Source organism: Sinocyclocheilus anshuiensis, unplaced genomic scaffold, assembly GCF_001515605.1.
Source record: "Sinocyclocheilus anshuiensis isolate Anshui unplaced genomic scaffold, SAMN03320099.WGS_v1.1 scaffold106, whole genome shotgun sequence".
In the NCBI taxonomy this organism is placed as follows: Eukaryota; Metazoa; Chordata; class Actinopteri; order Cypriniformes; family Cyprinidae; genus Sinocyclocheilus; species Sinocyclocheilus anshuiensis.
Window position 1 is genome coordinate 398,599 of NW_015542347.1, and position 22,225 is coordinate 420,823.

Genomic DNA, 22,225 nt, shown 5'->3' on the forward strand with positions numbered 1-22,225 from the left:
TTAAAAATCTTACTGATCAAAACCTTTTGACTGGTAGTGTATTAAAACACAATTTCTAAAGTGCCTAAATGTCAAAATTAGTACAATATATTTGTTGAAAAATTCTAATACTGAACACACTATTGAATTATTTTGCTGTGACTCATATTATGTTTGTGTTGCTGTCTGCTCTAGCTCCCTCCCTCCCTGTAAAATAAATCCATGTAAATATCTGTCTCTGCTAAATTTTTTAATGTAACTTTACAATCGATATTGATGTCCTTTAGCACAGCATTCTGAATGATGATAATAATAGGGTGCCCCTGATAGCCTAACAGATAGCCTACTAACAGTTTAATACTCAACTATGTTAATAAAGACAAAAAACTATCTAGCGTATTTACAGATAAAACTGACCTGCACTTGTAGCCATGAACAGGTCAGTGATGTTGCTACATTTCCCTGCTTCTTCTGGCCGCTTCCTCTACTTCATTGAGTCCCGCGCATCAGTTCTGTTTGAAACCGTTTGACGGAAGCGCGGAACACACGTGACGTGAGCTGATTCGTATAGTGCAGCGCTGACAGTCAAGACTAACCGATTTATGATTTATTATCGATTTATTATCGAATTAAAAAATTGGAAATGATCACTTTGGTACATTGAGAAGGCATAATAATAATAACTATAAAAAAATAAATAAAAAAAACAGGGCAGCGGGCCAAATCAGCCGCCAGGCCACCGGGAATTCTCCCGGTGCTCTCGATGGCCAGTCCGGGCCTGGATCCAATATAGTCGGCACAGCATCATCTTGCCACAGCCATATCACCCTGCAGCCCAAGACTGGTTGCCCACTGAAGCTAAGCAGGGTTGAGCCTGGCCAGTACCTGGATGGGAGACCTCTTGGGATAACTAGGTTGCTGTTGGAAGAGGTGTTAGTGAGACCAGCAGGGGGTGCTCACCCTGTGGTCTGTGTGGGTCCTAATGCCCCAGTATAGTGACGGGGACACTATACTGTTAAAAAAGCACCGTCTTTCGGATGAGACGTTAAACCGATGTCCTGACTCGCTGTGGGCATAAAAAAAAATCCCATGGCACTTCTCGTAAAGAGTAGGGCTGTAACCCTGGTGTCCTGGCCAAATTGCCACCACTGGCCCTTGTCAATCATGGCCTCCTAATAATCGCCATCCACTGGATTGGCTCAATGACTCTCTCTCCTCGCCACCTGTAGCTGGTGTGTGGTGAGCGCACTGGGTGTACAGCAGTACACAATAAAGCACTATATTGTGTTATTTTTTACTGAAAGGGCTGCTCGTGTTTACCTTGAAATCATTTAGCTGTGCTAAAATCTGACATAGTGATTACTGAGCACTTCTTTGTACACAACCCCCCTCTTTGTCTTTTTCACTCTCTCTCTCTCTCTCTTTTCTTCTCGTGTTTGTTTTCTTTTATCAAACAGATCTTCAGGAAGAAATTGTTCATAGAGTGTGTGTCAGAGTGTGTGTGTAACACAGTTCGTAGATACGGGAAGAAGGAGGTGGGAACCGGCGAACATTTAAACCACTGAATAACAAAATAAACAAACACAAAAGTAAAGCGGCAGCCCCTCACGGACGACTGCCGCACACAAAACACAAATAAAGTCCAGGCCTGGTCCTCTCTTGTCTTCCACTGTTGTCGCTCCTCCTTTTATCCTTCCGGAGCTCCTCTGTGGGACTCGAGACCGGGGAGTGGCGCAGGTGTCGCTCATTATCATTAAACTCCACCGGCCTTGCTCCGCTCCCACGGCTCTCGGCCCCGCCCCACTCGTCACAGTGTGTAATCAAAGAGTTACGTGGTGCTGCTATCATTAATGACAGACAGCGTAATTAGTTTAGCCCAGAGAGAGAAACTCTCGGCTGTCGTGTCATCTGTCAGCACGATTTGATTGTGTTTCAAAGCACACTTCAATCAAAGCAAAAGAGAGAGAGAAAAATGAGATGGAGGAACGAAGGGTCAGCTAAAGAACGAAACTGAGAGAGGCGTGAAAATAAAATCATTTCAAGAAAGAAAGGTTTAACTGAAGCAAGATGTTCTTAGTTATTAAGGTGTTGGCTATGTCATTGCTAGGGTGTTCTAGTGGTTACAAGAGCATTGATGTTATTTTTATCATGCGGCAGGTGAAAATTATAATTCTAATGGCTTAGAAAGGTAATGGGATACCTCTTTTCAATAAACCACATGATTTGAATCATCATTCATGTCGAGAGTACTGTAGGGTGAGTACTTTAATACTTGATGCTCATGTTTTTTTCCTAACCCTAAGTATGACTTTGCCACACCACCAATCAATTGGAGCATGGACAATGAATGTAATTAATAGAGAGTGAAGAAGAATTGTGATGCTCTAGTGAGAGTTGGGCTGCAGAAGAAAGTACAAGATGAGCATCTTTATTTATGGATTTCCACTAAGTCTAATTTAGAGCAAATTCCACTAGGATACATCTGAAAGGCTTCAGGGGGCAATGTATGAGCTCAGCCTTACACAACAATTTGGATATGAGCCATTATGTGGAGGTATCAAGCACACATGCTTTTACACACACATACAGAGATAATGCTGTTTTTAAACATTTGGTGGTCTTTATTCAATAAATCTAATTTTTCACTGCATACATTCAAATCTGGCCCCTCAAGACATGTTGCATCAGGTTTGACGTCAATGATTTGTTCTCTAGTGGAAGTTTTCCAGTGTATTTCGTTTTAAATTGCAGTCTGTTTCTTTGACTAGCATTTGACTTAAGAAGACTTGAAATATAGTGCATTATAAGCTGTTATACACTACTTTTAGGATCAATTTAATGATATTGTTGTTCTTTTTGGAGCTTGATAGAGTCTGTAAGTTATATTAATATCTTAATCTTAAAGCTGCAGTCCGTAAATTTTGCCTCTTTGTCGCCATCTCTGTTTGAAAACCTGGAATTGCAGCTGTGTGCGGAATTATCTAGCTTGCGTGGGTTGTGAGTGGGCTCGGCTCCAGCGCGGATGAATCTAATGTTATGAAGAGTATGTGTGGCAGTCAGTCACCGCACCGGTGTGGATATTTACTGTACTTCGCAATCACAGATTCTAGCCTATGTCTTGGAATATGACCAAATAAGAATTTTCACCGTATATATTGCCATCTGAACAAGTAAGTAACAAGTCTGCCACGTTTGTTCTGACCAACTGAGGAAAAAAGCATTACCATAAATCTCGCTACCAATGGTGATTTCATCTATCGGTGATTTCAAGATCGGTTAGCTCATATCACATCAAACCATTCAAATTATTATTATTGTTATACTTTATTCTCAAATGATTAATGTTAAGAGACGTGACGTAATGACACAGCGGCATGCTCGAATTTCCCACGAAAACCTACCCGTACCACTCAAATTAGAAAACATTATTATAAACTAACCGTTGTGAATCGGGCTAAAGTAAGGCGATAGTTTTGAACACTGCTTGGTTATGTACTTGCTCAAATATTGATTTCGGATCATTTTTAACAAAAAAAGTTACGGACTGCAGCTTTAAATATGTTTTCTTTCGCTTTGTGTTTGTTTGTGTCCTACCTCAACTAAGAAGTACAGACGAATGCAACTGAGAGACACATTTTCATTTTTCTTTTATTTTCAGAGTTATATCTGCCTCACTAAGAAAAAGAAAGCAAAGAAATCTATCTCCTCTGGGGAACGACACACACATCAAGCTATTTTTCAGCCAAGAATACAACATTTGAGCAACACATTCACATAGCAGCTCATGCATTAAGATATAACACATGCCATGACATCAGCTATGAAGATTTCATCAGAATCACTGACGCTATGGTTTATTTATCAGTCTCATTAAATAATCATATGCTTTACATTTGTTTCAGCTCTCCCATCAATTGGTTAAAACTTACACGCTCATTGATTTGCATATTTCATCAAAACAAAACAAAAGTTGCTTGGAAATTAGTGTATTTGGATGTGTGTGTGCTATTTTGCCTTGGTAGAATAGTAGTTTGACTTCATCTGTTACCAAAGAAAGGGACAGAAGGAGGATGAAACGATTAATTATTCTGTTTCCACATCTTCAGTGTTCTTACAGAGACAGAGAGAGAATGTAATAATAAGGCAAGAGATTTACTCTGCACCAGCTACAGTTTCACACACACAGATGTGTCAGGCAGGAGTCACCACAAAGCATAAGGAAGTGGTAAATGAGATTCATTAGAAGATAACGGGTTTAATAATCGTTGTATGTGTTTAGCTTTAATATGTGGGTGAATGTCTTTTCTTATAATGCATATCATTTCAGAATGTGTGTACTTGGTATTCCCTACATTACTAGTAATGTTTGCACAATTTTTTGAGGAATAAAATAAACGGAGGATATAAATAAATGGAAATAGAAATATTTTATAACAGTGTTATACAAATACATTCATGCATACATACATACATACATCTATACATAATTGTATTTTCTTTGACTTTTAATCAATGTATTTTTTATGCATTTTTGCTGATTAAAAGTATTAATTTCTTAAAATAATCATACAAATAAAATCTTACTGATCCCTTTTTTTGCTGTTTGGTAGTTAAAATAGCGTATGCTGAATGCTCATGCACTGTATAAGTGTCCATCTCACTGGATGGCATTGATCTCAGTACAGTCATTGATCTTTTAGAAAAATGCTCTTAATGAATTCACAGTCTTACAAATGACTTCAAGCATGAACGGCTGATTTCTCATTTTGACACAGTAAACAGGATATAGCTGAATAAACAGCAAAATGCGTCAATTCCTTTCTTTCAGTCTTAATCTGTCTTTGGCTTCATCTTTTGCTCCTTTCATCTCTGTCTTTCTTCAGATTTGGCGAGGCATGCCTGGAGAGGTTTTTCACATGCTAATGTTGGTGTGCTAATCACTATTGTGTTTACTGTTCTGTTTTAAAGGGGCGTTCACGCTCATGGCAATTTGCATCGACAGAGTGACTGAAAGTCAATCATTCTGAATGAGCATTGATTTTGGAATTTAAAGTTTTGTTTTCATATGAGGGCAGTCAAGTATGTTCAAAAGCTTTTTTTAAAAGAAGCCTCTATATGCTCACCAAGGCAGTCCTTATTTATTCATAAATATAGTAAAATCATTAATATTGTGAAATATTATTACAATTTAAAATAAGTTTTCTATTTTAATATATTTTAAAATGTATTTTATTCCTGTGATGTCAAAGCTAATTTTTTAGCAGCTATTACTACAGTCTTCAGTGTTACATGATTCTTCAGAAATCATTCTAATATGATGATTTTGTCTTTAATGTCACTTTTGATCAATTTAATGAATCCTTGCTGAATAAAAATATAATTATTTTTGGTGATTTTTTTGCATTTTTGCTTGACAGGGCAGTAGAGATATGACAGGAAGTGAGTGGGAGAGAGATTGGGGTGGGAATTCGATCTCGGGACACCAGAAGAGCAACTGCACCATATGTCTGCTCGCTGCCCACAAGGCTATCGGCACCGACAATTTTTACTATGAACTATTACTATTACTATTTACTATTTAACTATTTTTAATAATAATAATAATAATTTCATAATAATCATAAAAAACTTTACTGACCCCAAACTTTTGAAAAGTAGTGCAGAATTATGAGTGACTAGTCATCAATTATTCTGATTTTTTTCTAAATGTATTTTTTAATGCATACCATGTCTAATTAGCATACCAACAGTTTGCTCTGCTTGGTCTTTAAATATATCCCCTTAAAAGCACTGCTGCTAAAGCCATACACATTCAGACAGACATATTTGGCCATTCTGTCAAATCTCACATTGTTTCTTGAGCGTTGCACCAAGTGTTGCATTAAGACAGCGTGTCAAGTTAAAAATAGTCCAATTTTTTAAATTGTGTCATGAGAATCCAGTGTTCTGGTCCAGTCCAGTGCGCTCTGTCTAGCTGTTTTTGAAAGCAAGACAAATCTTATGTAAATGCTTGGGGTCAGGTGACTCCAACACCAGTGTACTTATACAAGATGTCCAGTTGAGACAGATTAATCCACTATTCGTTTAGGCAACCAACTAACTAGTCAATTTTAAAAGTTTAGTACCTCTTTAGTATAAGTCAGACCCATAGTAGTGAATGTTTAAATGTTTTTTAAGGACAGTCCATTATAGTGGACACTATGAGGTTTAAAATATGAACTAAATGTGACCATGTTTAATGCATATTGTTTCTTTCTCTCCCTCTCTTTATTTGTTTCTCTCTCCTTGTGTTCCTCTTTTTTTCGGTGTTTCACCTAATTTGTTCGTCCTCTACATTGCTTTCTGGCCCTCTTGTCTCTTTGTCTATCTGTCTTTCTGCAGTAAGACTCAGTGTTGTGTGTGGATGAGGCTGTGAGAGGGTGAGTGTATCAGGATGACGATGAAAGGCTTGTCCTCCAGCCGCAGCCACCACCACACACTCACACACTGCGACCCATCCTACGAGTCTTTGACCCTCCGCCACGACCGACGGCCTTATGTCCTTAACCAGGCCCACCCGACCGACCACAGCTTCTACGGGTGCCAGTCTGATCTGGCCAGCAGCACATTTCCACGCCGACATCATGGCTCGCATCACGAGCTTACGGACGAATGCGCCATAGTGCACTATGTGGGACCGGGGGGCATAGCCGGAGGAACTGGGTGCGGCCCATGCAGCTCGGCTGCCATCCCATCATCCCTGCTGGAGAAGTTTGACCAGCAGCAACCAGTGAGAAAGGATGGGTATCACACGTTGCAATACAAACGGACTGCGGCGCTGGAGCACCAGCGCAGTGACAGTCCTGGGCGTATACGCCACCTCGTACACTCTGTCCAAAAACTATTCACCAAGTCCCATTCCCTGGAAGGTCCCAGTCAACGCAGCGTCAACGGAAACGACCCCGCCATCCCAGCCAATGCAATGGCTACGTCTACATCCCATCCGAATGTTTCCACCACAACTATAGGCACCCTGCACAAGTCGTCCAGCAACAAGCGGGGGAAAAACAAGGAACGGAGTCGCTCCGAGCCCAAACCTCGTGCACGGACACCCGGGTCGGGTTACTGGAGCTCCGACGACACTCTAGACAGGGAGATCTGCCTTTACCACCAGCATCAACCCTCAGGAGTCATGACCATGGGCCGGCATCCGGACAAATCCCAGTCCCACTACTTCTTGGGACAGAGCTACAACACACTAGGAGGGGGACACTCGTCCCTGAAGACCTCACGAAGCAACAATGACGTTGGAAGTTGCTCCACTTGCTCCAACCCCACAGGAGGCGCTCTGACCTTCAGAGGCCCGATGTCAGTAGACCAGGCTGGGCCACTCGTCAAGAAGAGTTCCTGGTCAAGCACACTAACGGTGAGCAGGGCCCGAGAGGTGTACCAGAAGGCCACTGTCAATATCGATAAAGCTCTAGTCAAAGCACAGACCTGCCAGCAGGGACGAACCTGCCAGTTTTTACAGGTAGGAGAGAGACTTCTCCTCTCTTTATAAGCACGACCATCATCACCTTTGTCATTTCATCTGTGTCATCAGGTCAGCTTCCACACCTCATTCGTTTCTGCTGAGGAGTCATTTGGTTTCTTGGTGTGGAAGGTGTGACATCTTTTCATCTTGTGCTTCATCTCTCTCCACGTTTTCCATCTTTCAGCGCATGATATTCCTGCTCTGTTTGCATGTTTTTGAAGAGTAGACATATTGCATGCATGTGCATGTCTTTGTCTGAGCATGTTATAGGGGCCGTTCACACAGGATGCATTTTTGCATCTGTCCGCTTTGTAAATTTTTTTTCTTTGATAACATACTAGAATGTCTTTGACCATTTTAAAATATCTTGCTGGGTTTTAAATGTTTCTATGAAAATAAGTTAGACTGCAGGTTACAAACCTGCAACTCGTTTGCGAAACTCACCATTTTAAAATTGTTTTTGTATGCAATAGGGATGTCTTTGACCGTTGTGACGTGTCTCGCTGGTTTGTAATTGTTTCATATGAAAAGTGCTAAATGGACATCTGTGACCGTTGTGACAGGTCTTGATAAATTTTTAATAGTTTGTCTATGAAATCATGATGGATTGATGCCTCAATAAATTATGCCTCAATAAACTCCTAATTTTTTTGCTTATTAATAGTTAGTAAGGTAGTTAAAGGGATGGTTCACCCAAAAATGTAAATTTGCATCTGTCCGCTTTGTACATTTTTTTTCTTTGATAACATACTAGAATGTCTTTGACCATTTTAAAACATCTTGCTGGGTTTTAAATGTTTCTATGAAAATAAGTTAGACTGCAGGTTACAAACCTGCAACTCGTTTGCGAAACTCACCATTTTAAAATTGTTTTTGTATGCAATAGGGATGTCTTTGACCGTTGTGACGTGTCTCGCTGGTTTGTAATTGTTTCATATGAAAAGTGCTAAATGGACATCTGTGACCGTTGTGACAGGTCTTGATAAATTTTTAATAGTTTGTCTATGAAATCATGATGGATTGATGCCTCATCATGATGCCTCAATAAATTATGCCTCAATAAACTTTGTTCATCTTCGTAACAAAAATTAACATATTTTTGATGCAATCCGAAAGCTTTCTGACCCTGCATAGACAGTGTTCCGAAGATGAACGAAGACCTTACAGGTTTGGAACGACATGAGGTTGAGTAATTAATGACAGAATTGTCATTTTTGGGTGAACTATCCCTTTAAGTTTATGTATGGGGATGGATTAATGGATCTAAAATATGTTCATGCAGAATAAGGTTTTGTAAACAGCCAATATGCTTCATATGAAAAGTGCTAAATGGACATCTGTGACCGTTGTGACAGGTCTTGATAAATTTTTAATAGTTTGTCTATGAAATCATGATGGATTGATGCCTCAATAAATTATGCCTCAATAAACTCCTAATTTTTTTGCTTATTAATAGTTAGTAAGGTAGTTAAAGGGATGGTTCACCCAAAAATGTAAATTCGGTCATTAATTACTCACCCTCATGTTGTTCCAAACCTGTAAGACTTCGTTCATCTTCGTAACAAAAATTAACATATTTTTGATGCAATCCGAAAGCTTTCTGACCCTGCATAGACAGTGTTCCAAAGATGAACGAAGACCTTACAGGTTTGGAATGACATGAGGTTGAGTAATTAATGACAGAATTGTCATTTTTGGGTGAACTATCCCTTTAAGCTTATGTATGGGGATGGATTAATGGATCTAAAATATGTTCATGCAGAATAAGGTTTTGTAAACAGCCAATATGCTTGTAATATGCATGCTAATAAGCGACTAATTAATAGTGAGAACTGGTCCCTAAACTAAAGTGTTACTGACATATTTAATGAGTAAAATGCATCATGCTCTTTTTTTTATTCCACTGGGCCTCTGTCTAGCTGTTTTTTTAGCATATTAACAACACATCCTGTATGGATGGTCCCTTACAATGCCAGTGTTGTTGAATGTATTAACATATGCTCAGGACTGACCTGCTGTGTTTTAGCGGCACTGAATGTGGCAGTTTAAAATTAACTCGGAGACCATGGCTTGTGTTTTGATTTCTTTGTTGTGGATTAATGCTGTGTGATGGAGAGATCATAAACAAATAAGAGAAGGATAACTGAGAAAAATTTCAGCCTGCAGCCCTGGAGATCAGCGACCGTTTGTGTGAAGATTAAGAGGGAAAAAATGGATTTTGTTTGTCCTTTTGCTATCTCTCTCTGTCTCTTATGTTCCCTGTGTGACACAGTTATTGAGTCTTAGAAAAAAAGAAAGTGATGGAGAAAGCAGAACGGGAGGGAGGAGAACAGAGGAAAAGAGTGAGGTGCATGTAGAATGGAGAATTGAGAGAAAAGAACAGAAGAGGAGTTAAATATGGTCAAGGTCAACTAATTTGAAGTGACCATGTCTGCTACAAAATGACCCCATAAAAATAGTCTATACTACTTGTACGCTGTATAAAAAGAGGCTTTGTGATGATTAGGAAAGAAAGTAATCATAAACAAACAAATGAAATATTTGTTCGCTTATTTAATTATTTATTACTGTTATTAATGTTGTTGTTATTAAATGTAAACTTTGCACCATTTTGATTTACACATTTAGAGCAGAAATTCAATTTGAATTTTTTGTTTAGGTTTAATCTTTCTAACCTTCTTAATTTCTTTCTTTCTTTTATAATAATAATAACATACTGTAACCGTAATTTTACGAAGCTACGAGAATACTTTTTGTGCACAAAGAAAGCAAAAATAATGACTTATCATAAATAGTGATATTAAAACAAATATTAGGCATAATATTAAGGATTTGAAGTATACTTAATATGAAATAAATGTATTTTAAATAAATTATGGCATATGCATTTTTACTAGGGGATGAAAAGCCATTTTTTTCAATGCCAAGTACAAGGGACTAGTGAAGTGTGAGAGAGAGAGAAAGAGAGAAGAAGGGTAAGAGGAGAAGACATTGCAGATAATGGAGTCAGGAGAGATAAAGAAACTAAATAAAAAGGCAGAACTCTAAGGAGAACTGCCAAAGTGCCCGTATCTGAGCCCCCATCTGCAGTAATGAGAGTCTGTCTGCTAATAGAGTTAGCTTGACTGTAAGTACGCTGACTTGCTGTGTATAACTCCAGATGTCTTAGTTGCCAGTAATGCTAAAGTCACGGTCATCCTCATAGCAGCCATAGTTTTCAAGCAGAAGGAGCATTGAGGTACTTTGTTTCCGTTCTGCCTCTCTCTCTGCACTTTTTCCTCATTTCCATCCTCTTTAAAAAAACAAAACAAAACTTAGCACTCCGTAGAGAGTGGATCCTTTCCCTTGGTCAGAACAATATCTCTCTTTGTGCCCCTTTCTCTTCTGTTTTCGGTGACGGAGGATAGGTTGTTGGCTTCGCCCCCTAGTAGAGCGTGTGAAAAAGAGGGGAACGTGTGAAAGAATTGCTTTAGCATGCGATGCACATCACGGAGCGAGCCTGAAGCCGGGCTCACTAGGTCTCCTTCACTGACCACTAAAAATGGTGGTAGATTTGAAAAGAATCCAAGCCGTGCCTGGATAATATGAAATGATTGTTATTCATCTCAGAGAGGTGAGAGGCTTTTGAGGTGAGGGTTTGAGAGGTACACATTATGTGCGTCGTACATGAATACTGCAAGTGGGTGTAAAATGTTTTCAAGATCATTTTCAGGTAATGATGTTGGTTATGCAGAAGTCAATATTGCTTTTTGTAGGAGCAGCAGGTGTTAGTGTGTGGGTACGGGTCGCATAAGGCCGTGCGCGTTATGCCAGGATGCGCTTTTAGCTTTTTAAGTGCTGTATTATCTGATGTATCAAAGAGGTTTTATGTTATAGAGATAATGTGGGAAAAGATTGAGAAGTCGTAGTCATAGCTGCGTCATGTAGTTCAGCTGGGAGAGGTTCTGGTTAATACATTAGAATAAGGACACAGTAAGCATTTGTGATGTACAAGTTAACAGTTAGTCATTTATAAAGCATTTTTTATGGTTTGAAACATTGATCATCAGCACATCATTTATGCATGGACAGTTGCAATGCATTACTCTTGATGGTTTGGGACATATAACTTCTTAAATATATCAGTGGTAAATGAGTTTTCATTGGTTTATTAGATTTAGAAAAAAAGATTTACATAGTAGGTGCAAATATTTTATACACATTTATAAACATTTTAAATAATGAATATACATATATAATGAAACATTTAAACAATATAAATATTTTGTACACACATATGCATATAATTAGGTTACATGTCTTCAGGTTTCCATCCATTGCATTTTTACAGTATTTTTGTATAATATTTCAACTTGATTCTATGAATTTTTTTTCCCAGTTTTAATAGTTTTCAGATTTTTTGTTTGTTATATTTTCAGAAGTTTGTTCATCAGTGTTTAAATTATATACTCTATATATATATATATATATATATACATATATATAGTAAAATATACGGTATAAAAATATACAGTAAGTATACATATTCTATAAAACAATATAAAATGTTTACTATATTTCAATATATGAAATCTATATTTAAGTATAAAAACCTCTATATTTTTAATTATATATCGTTATATATTTACATAGAGTATTTACATAAAAAAATCATACATTCAATAAAGATTAAATTAATGATGCACTTTACAGTATATAGATATCATATAAACAATATAAAAGTATGTACTATATATATATATATATATATATATATACACATATATTATATATATATATATATATATATATATGTGTATACATATACAGTATATATATGTATACTGTATACGACTACAGGTTGTGACTTAGTTGGCAATTAAACTTTCAAAAGCATACGTTTTTAATTTTAGTGTGTTAAAATGATTTCCAGTGTTTATATGCATTTCTAATCTAATTACTATTTGGTGAGTTAACAGCTGTTTACAAAACATTTATTCATTCATTCATTTATTAGTTTTATTATATGCCTAGTTATTAAATATGAAAGTTATTATTACGTCACCTCTTAAACAAAAATTAGAATTAATTTTTAAAATTAAAATCAGTTGAAGTACTAAAATTTACAAAAAAAAAGTACTCTGGAAAAAAAGTACTCTGATCCAAAACGAGCTGTTTTCTGAGGGTTATTACATAAATGCCTTTTTATTGATGATGAGGACATTTTTAAGTTAGGAAACGTACAGGATGTATTAAGCATACAAAAACCTCTTCTGTGTCAAAAGATCAAGGGAAATTTGGTTTGTCATGTCATGACCCCTTTAATACTATACATAAATAATATTTAAACACTGCCACCATTTATATATAAACATATTAATAATTACAATTTGCAACTGTTTATAAATTAATGTGCTCATTAATGTATGTTTGAATGATCATATGAATTTATATTTATTCTTTATTATCTAATTGTTTAGTTGATTTCATTTATTGTCTAATTTATTTTCTATTAATCTGTCTTCATCATGCACTGCTTTATTGCTTGCCGTTATAATTAAGTCTTACAGGCAGATCAGGTGTTTATGAGAAGCTAACTTTCTCTCGCTCTCTGCAGGTTCCTCAGGATGAGTGGGGTGGCTTCTCGTCTGTGGGTCAGGATGACGAGATCCCGTGCAGGAGGATGAGGAGCGGCAGCTACATCAAGGCTATGGCAGAGGAGGACAGTGGAGACTCAGACTGCAGCCCTAAACCCTCACCCAAAGTCCAGGCCCGGAGAGCCAGCTACCTGAAAGCCACTCAGCCCTCCCTCACCGAGATGACCACACTCAAGTGAGTCTGGAAACGTATTAGCTTGTGCATTTTGTTGCCGTGAAATCACATGGGAAATTAAATACATGTGCTGTATGTGTACGTCTGGTGTGCAGGTGCATGGACCTGCCGATCCGTCTGCAATTTCAATGAACTGTCATCTTCTCTGGGGTCATTTTAAACATGGTATTTTACAGGCATTCCACCCACTCCGCATCTCTAAGTGCTGTTGGGATGGGTCTCTGGAGACAGTGTAGTCCCGTCCTTAAATCCACCTCTGTTAACACACAAATGCATACACACTTACTCAGTGCAATTTCATATAAAATCCCTTCATGTCCTGAGACTCTTACCACTACAGTGAAATCCTTTCACTCTCCCCTTTATTAAAAATTCAACAGAACAAAGTCATTTCAAAGGGAATTTTCCTGCGCCTTTAAAGTTCCTTCCAAGTCCTTTCATTTTTCAGTTGCACACCGTTATATCGTCTGAAAGTGGGTCTTTTTTAATGCGGGAACTGATCTTGGCTTCAGTATTTATGTTAAAACCTCACATGCATATTGCAATTATAGCCGTGTACTACAGTGACAACATATCCTACTTAGAATATATACAATGAATTGAATCACTTTTAGGATCCCACAGACTTATTCATGAGAGCAAACTGATTTGCATTATAAAGAGAATCAACACACGCTTTTAGTTCTGTGTGTGTGAATGTGCGCTTTTGTGTGTAAACTTTGCAAACAAAGCATTCGTATAATGTGGGCATCATTTCTGTGACAACAGCATATGCTCATCAGTGCAGCGTAAAAATTTAAGTGCTCTTTTTTTTAAAGAAATTAATCATCACATTTGATTTCAACGTCCAGTTCTCGCTATTAACAAACCATTAACTATGACTTTGCCTCAATAAACTATTAATTTGCTGCTTATTAATAGTTAGTAGGTAGTTATTAAGTTTAGGTATTGGGTAGGATTAGGGATTTAGAATATGGTCATGCAGAATAAGTACTAGTAAACAGCTATTATGTTATTAATAGACATGCTAATAATCAACTGGTTCATAGTGAGACTTTGTCCCTACACTAAAGTGTTACCAAATACTTTTATTCAACAAGAATGCATTAAACTGATGAAAAGTGACAGTAAAACAAATGTTCCCTTTCAGTCAGTCACGTTCGACGTTACGTCAGTCGTGACTGACGAATTGGGATATCGCCCGAGAGCCCAATCACCTTCGAGTGTTAACTAAACAAGCCAATGACAGTTGGCGTGCGTGTCAGACGTACTTCCTGCCCCGGCGGTCGGCTGCTGTAGCCTTCACAACAGCAGCCTTCACAACGAACAAACCGGCGCAGCCCGCCTCCGCCCCTGCCAAGCCCATGGAGCGCCAGGGCAGGTGGCGTCCCTGTGACGGGCGACTCGAAGCCCTTGGATCCAGCTCTTCAGGAGCTGATGACCGCATCACTCCTTCCCCTGGAGGAGGGCCGGGTGGAGAATCTTTTGTTCCCGTTTGTGTCTGTTCCGCCACTCGTGTTTCACCACGCGCATCCCCGCCCCGCAGCGCGGGTATAAAAGGAGAGTGCATGCAAACGCACATCAGTTTTTCGCTGAGGAGCCGAGACTATGTGCCCCGGCCGTACAGTGGTGGTACAGCAACTGTGGCGACGGAACGTAACGTCTCCGTTCCCTCCTTCAGGGAACGAGGGTTACACAAGTAACCTAGACGTTACAAAAGAATTCAATTTCAAATAAATTATGTTCTTTTGAACTTTCATATTCATCAAAGGTTTGTGGGGGAAAATGTATTGTAGTTTCTACAGAAATATTAAGCAGCACAACTGTTTTGAGCATCAAGTCAGCATACTAGAATGATTTCTGAAGGATCATGTGACACTGAAGCCTGGAGAAATGATGCTGAAAATTCAGCTTTGCAAATCAGGTACAAAAGAAAACATTCAAATAAAAAAAAATAGTACTTTAAAATTGTAATAATATTCCATGATATAACTGTCTTTTTGTTTGTTTGTTTTTACTGTATTTTTGATCAAATAAATGCAGGCTTTTTGAGCAGAAGAGAATTCTTTAAAGGATCATGTGACACTGAAGCCTGGAGAAATTATTAATGAAAATTCAGCTTTTGCCATTACAGGAATAAATTACATTTGAAATTATTATAAAATAATCAAATTTTGCTGTATTTTTTATCAAATAAATGCATGTTATAATAATTTCTATGTATAAGCATGACAATTCAAATTGTATATTTCATTTACTCAAGCATATGATGTCATCAGTGTTCCAAATGAATTCATTTTAAACTCTTCAGATACTCCCTTCTCAGTGTGTAGAGGACGGGAAACACTGAGTAGGGTCCCTGTCATGTGCTCTTTATCTTTTCCTGCTCAACAGGAAGTGCCGCAGCATTGAATATTTATAATCAGAGCATTGTGCCTTGAACTCAAATATGGACACACACATTCAAACATACATATACATACTCCTGTACACACACGTACATGAAACTGGGGTGATAAATAATGCATAATAAAAAAGAACATTTCTAAACCTATGAACCATAAATGCACTTTCTGTTCAGAAACGCAGTAATACAGTAGACATACACACTCATGTGTGTTTAAACAACCGCATGTATATTAGAGAAAAAGAATGTTGCGTTATATAATAAATATGCAATCCCCTGAGGCCTGTGCTCATTATAGACAGATATTTCCTTTATTTCTGCAAAACAATTCCACAGATGTGGGACCTGAGTCATACAGTATCTATTTTTTTTTAATTATTTTTAGCCATTTTTTATTAAACAGTTTTTAGTCAAATTTTGTTAAAACACGCATAGTAAATATTCAATATTCGTTTATTTTATATGATTAGTTATAAAAATTACATTTTAGTTGATGATAATTAATACGTCATTATTTACGTATATTAAAATGAACTATAATGTTTTGTTTAAATAATTGAACCATGTTTAAATAATTTAAACATTTTAAATATATCAATGATTTATCTACAACATATAACATGTGAAAAACTGTCTTTGTAAAAAGCTGAGCTCCTGAAATAACAGCATATAATGAGAATACATGAGCGTTGTCCTATTTTTTCCGCAAGATGTAATTGTGTATGCTTTCCTTCTCATAGTACACTTCAGCAAACTTCAACTATTTAGTTGTTTTTCCATCAGTTGCTGCTTTAATTGATTTCATCCACTGTCATCTCTTCCTCTAAATATATTCTTGTACTTTTCCTGCATTCTTCCCTGCTCTTTGTTTTTCTGTTACTCCCTCTCTCTCTACATTCCTCACTCCAGTGAAGAATGACTAATGTGTGTTTTTTCTCTCGCTGTAACTGCATACTATTTTAAGAGCCACATCCATAATTAAAATTGACTCGACCTGAAGGGATAGAATGTGTGTTTGTGTGCGTTCATGTTTTAATGTGTTTCTGTGCTCATATTTCAAAGACCTGATTGCCCATCCACATGTAAACACAAACAGTCAAATGCTAGTACTAATTGTCAGGAGTTCATGTTTACATTGGTGTCAGATATATGAAGAATACACTAACACACACACACACAAAACCAGGTCGAGTTGTTTTTAGGTCAACAGTAATGAGTATGAAATATCTGTTGGAGGAAAACCATAGGAACATGATGAATGAGTGTGAGTTACAAGAGTAATCTCACCCCTCATTAAATACTTGTACACCTGTTCTCGCTCTCTCTCTGTTTGCAGGATCAGTACGGAGTCCCATTCCCCCAAGCTGCAGATCCGGAGTCACAGTTACCTGCGAGCGGTGAGTGAGGTTTCGATCAACCGCAGTTTGGACAGTCTGGACCCGGCCGGTCTGCTGGCCTCGCCCAAATTTCGTTCCCGAAATGAGAGTTACATGAGGGCCATGAGCACCATCAGCCAGGTTGGTCATCGCCCCCTTCGTTCTCTGGTGGAAATCGCCATTAAGATGCTGATCTTACACCAGTGGGAAACAACAACTGGGCCTGGATCAGACCCTAAGGGTGATTTCCAACCAGAGCATTCCTCAACGTCAGCCTTCAAGAAGGTTTGCAAAGGGGAGGAAAACATGCAAACGAAAAGAAGTTATATTTTTGCTCAATCCCATTAATCATCTCATGGAATCCTTTATCATCTCTTCATCCATGCATTATTCAGATTCCTAATTCGCATACTATCAGTATGGTATGGAAGATTAGGATTAGCATCACAAATTGTATGTTTGTGTATACTGTTTAAGGTGCCTAAGTTAGTGTACTTCTTGACAATTAGAGTCCCTGCACACTGAGTCAGAAATTGTATGCGTTTTTTTTCCGTATCGGTCATCCTTTCCTATCAAAATGTTCGCTACAGATGCAAAAACGCAGAAAATCGAACCTGATCCATTTTTTATTTATTTTTTTATGACAGACGAAAGTTTCGGAGGCAGTGTGTAAACGTGATTGACACAACGTGGGGTCGTATTTATTTTTTAACGTGTGAAAATTTTGGACGAGAATTTCGGACTCAGTGTGCAAAGACCTTAAGGCTAAAGCCCCAAGTATACTTCAGTTTTCACACGAATATTAGTGAATGCATACAGCCGAACACATTATTACTGTTTGCAACTGTTATTCTGATTCTATTAATTCTACTAATTAAAGTAGTTTGTTGGTATTATTCCGTTATTCTAGTAGTTTGTTGTTATTCATTCTCTTCTTTTTTTTCTGTGAAACGTTGGCACAGTGTTGCCAACTTTTAGACAAACTAATCAGCTCGCACATACAAAGTTCACATGGTTTAAAAAAAATTGGCTGTGCGTATACAGTATGTGCGTGTTTTGTTGATGAAATTTACATCTTGCGCACTGTGCGCGTACCTTATCGTACCTTATCGAAGTATACTTTGGGCTTTTAGTTGCCACAGGCTGCTGTTTTAAATGTATAAACGTAAAAGTTCACTTTTACACATTTTCCTCATTAAAACAATTTACCACCCAAAAACTGTTTACTCACATGAAATGAAGATTTTAGCCATATCAGTTGCCTATTTACAGCTATTTCATTTACATGGGAGCGGGCCCTGCTATTTTGAGATCACATGACTAACTGAATACTAACCGAATTAATTAACCGAACTAAACTGAATTGGTGGTGGACGAGGAGATACCCCCCTCAAAATGAAGAGGACTTTGAGTGCTTAGAAAAGTAGAAAATCTTGGTAGAACCTAGTGTTTGGGGAAGTCGTGGCCTAATGGTTAGAGAGTCGGACTCGTAACCCAAAGGTTGCGAGGTTCGAGTCTCGTACCGGCAGGGATTGTAGGTGGGGGGAGTCACCATACTTGGCCACATGTCACTTCACTTCGAAAAGCGCTATGTAAATGTAATGAATTGTTATTATTATTACTTACTTTTTATTGCTCAATTTTACTCAGTATAAATTAATTGCAAACAGACCATTTCAAAGAGCATTTCTACAATGGCATCTATAACTAAAACTAGCATTTTTGTGTAATGCTGCCTCCACACACCTAGATGTCAGTAAAAGTCCAAGATGATTACCATATCAGACAGTGCAAGAGTTGGCTAGATGCTTACAGAAATATTCAAGCACAGTCCCTTGCTGCGTCCCAATTCACATACAATCCGCTCTATTTAGTAATGAGAAATAAGAATGGGTGTGTCCCCAAATTGGAGTATGTTGAAATGAGTATCTCTCAGAGGTACCTAGATGTTTTTTTTTTTCTGTTTCCAGTGAAATTTCGAATTACAGATCCATGCACACTCTAACGGTTAAAACTGGCCACAACCCATTGCACGTTGGATGCAGATTTGTTTAGAACTACAAACAGAAATAAAGAAAGTGTTAAAAACTACAAACATGGCAGATAGAGAGATTTAAATAAAAGCGTTTACATGGTCACATGACACATGAATTTCATTCATACTACACACATTCATACTATGCAGAACATACCTTTTTAGCAGTCACAAAGTGCATTTTTCATCAAATGTAGTATGTAGTAAATGTACTCACTATGCGATTTCAGATATAGTTAAGCGGTGTTCAACAAAAGGATATGTGGTGTCAAGATGCAGTTTTACGATGCAATATTTTGTCCCAATACTGCTGACTTACTAATCTACTCAAAATATGTATTTTCCCCATCACCAACAAGTACGTACTAGTAAAAGACTTCAAACGTCTACTCTGTCAGAATGAGCTGTAACTGGAGGAGTATATGCTAGTAACAAAATATTTAGTGTGTGGAGATGAGTTCTCATGTTAACTGTTAGTTTTAATGCTTGACAGTAATTTTCACGGTGGTGTCAGTAAAGCCTTTTAAGCAATTTTAAGTGGTGTTCTTCCTTGTTAGCATGTGTAGCTAAGGGATTTTCAAGGTGAGTTTTCAGGATTAGTGTCTGTTGCCAGGGGATTTTAAGGTGAGTTTTCAAGATTAGCTTCTGTAGCCCTGGGATAAGGTAACGGGCAGCGTTTACAACCAAGACAATTTTAAGGTGAGTGTTCAGAGCCTGACAGCTCACTCAGACAGACAACAGCCCTAACCTTTTAAAGAGCTGCTTCCTCCAACCCGCAAAAAAAGACTCTGCCCTCAGGCATGTGTGTGAATGTGCGTCTTTTCTGCTCCCTGAGGATATATCAATAAATTCAGTTACAAAAAGCTCAGTCTGCTCACCAAAAAAAACATTATTTATTGGTCCCTCATGTGTATATTGAATGTGTGTGTATGTGTTTGCATTGTATGTGTGTACAGGCATACATATTTGTTGGTGTAGGTGTGTTTCTCTGAGGGTTTTATTGCTACTAGATGATTAGCAAATTAGCAAATCTTGGTGCCTGTCTTTCTTCCTTTAGCCAGTGACAAACACTCAGCTTTCTATTCCTGTTTCCACTTTCTTTCCAACCTTAAATCATGAGACCCCTTTCTCTCATAAGTTTTTGTCTAAATCCAGTCACACTAATTACACTGCTGTATTATAGAATTAGCACTAGTGATGCAGCCACACCTGATTTTGCTTTCACTTCTACAGATTTCCTCCCCTCTGCACTCCTTTTTTTCTGTTCTGTTATCTGTATTAGTGTGTTTAACCCTTATCGTTGAAGATGCAGCTTGGCTGTTAGAGGGTTAAATCGAGCCTATGACAAATGACTGCTCAGGATTCGCAATTTGCACATTTTCCCCTGACAATTGTTTTTACATCAATATTTAACCAATTACTAATTCCAGCTGTGATGTTTACTCATTTTGGTATTTATGGGTGTCATGACATTTTAAGCTGCAACGATGTCATTAAGTTGATTACAAGTAAATCTATGTTATTTATCTATGTTTTTTAAAATTATTATTAAACACACTAATACACCTAGTGTTTTTTTATTCTTTGTGATTTTCTGTGTTGCTTTTGTATTTTGTAAAACCTTTGTATGATGTTTAAAACATATTTCTGAAAATAAAAGACATTTTCCAACGCTAAAAAGGTGGACATGGCAACAAAGCACCCTGGATTGTGAATGCATATATCTGCTGTGTAGTATTTTTATTTAATTATTTTTAATAATAATAATAATAATATCATTATTATTATTGTTATTGTTGGTATTTTAAATGATATATTATATTAACATAATTATATTAATATAGTTGAATTATATTAACACAATATGTAGATTTGATTATTTATTCATACATATTTTTTACATTTGTATGAATATTTTGTATTGTATATTATGCATTATTGTTGATTATATCTAGGAAACAATAATATTAATAATACAATGTATATTCTTATTTACAAATTAAAATTAATTAATCAAATATATATATATATAGTGAATCTATTGTTTATAATAAGCTGACTATGGTAAAAACATTTTGTTTTTCCGCAATATGAACAAATTGTTCATTTTCAACCCTTGGTTAGTTTAATATTTGGTTATCTTGTGCCATATTTCACACTTTTCATCCCTTTCCATACCTTTAGTAGGCCTTTACTGCAATTTTTGAACAGGTTTTCATAACTCAGGACTAAAAGTCTTGCTAAACATCTTTGAAAATGTATGAAACGTTGCCTAGGGTTAAAATTTGCCTTAATCCAGGGTTAATCTTAGCATGAAAAGTCAAATGTGTTTTTATAGATCTTTAGTAAAGTAGCATTTAACAACTTCATATGATCTCACTAGATTCCTCTGCCTTCTTACAATGATTTAAAGTAATTTTACATTAGTAAGACTTGAGCTAACATCTTGAAACCTGCTCATTCAGCCAGGAGTGTTTAAATGCTACTGTCCCACCACAGAAGGGTGAAGGGGTAATATGACAGCATGTGGTGATGCGTTGTCTCCCCCTGCAGGTGAGCGAGGTGGAAGTAAACGGGCAGATTGAGGCTGTGTGTGAGAGTGTGTTCAGTGAGATGGAGTCTAAGGCCGTGGGTGCTCTGGATCTGCCGGGGTCCGGATGCTTCCGCATGAGGAGCCACAGTTACGTGCGGGCCATCGAAAAGGGCTGCTCGCAGGAGGAAGAAGAGAAGAGAGCGATGTGTCAGGCCATCTCACCACCTCGAACTACAACTACTGTTAGAACCATCCAGAGCAGTACAGGTACCAGAGCCTTAAAACCTGATAAAACAACTGCTATTACTTAAGTTTTAATAATCGGGTTAGTGACATTTTTTTTTAAATACATGCAATGTCTTAAATATACCTTTTCTATGAGAAACAAGTTTTCAATTAATTAATTTATTTTTTCATAAGTATAAACACAAAACTGTCCGGATGATGATTTTGTAACACAGAAAATTTCGAAATATAAAAATATAATTCATTGTATTTATTACAAATTATTATAATTAATAAATACGATTTATAGACGAATAAGGATAATTTTTTTTTTACCTTGGAGAGA

General features: G+C 37.3%; 1 protein-coding gene across 10 annotated transcripts in view; it reads left to right on the forward strand.

Annotated features, from left to right (window-relative positions):
* LOC107691417 (disks large-associated protein 1-like) overlaps positions 1-22,225 on the forward strand; it is a 141,686-nt gene that overhangs the window by 83,576 nt on the left and 35,885 nt on the right. For 5 of the 10 annotated variants that reach the window (XR_001634537.1, XM_016489995.1, XM_016489999.1 and 2 more), the window contains 4 exons: positions 6,361-7,489; positions 13,089-13,303; positions 17,047-17,227; positions 21,675-21,921. Coding sequence is in view for 9 of the 10 variants with exons in the window: in XM_016489995.1 (XP_016345481.1) it covers positions 6,413-7,489; positions 13,089-13,303; positions 17,047-17,227; positions 21,675-21,921 (1,720 nt within the window). In the remaining variant the exon portion in view is untranslated. The remainder of the gene's footprint in view (positions 1-6,360; positions 7,490-13,088; positions 13,304-17,046; positions 17,228-21,674; positions 21,922-22,225) is intronic. The other 5 variants (XM_016489996.1, XM_016490000.1, XM_016489998.1 and 2 more) reach the window with 3 other exon arrangements.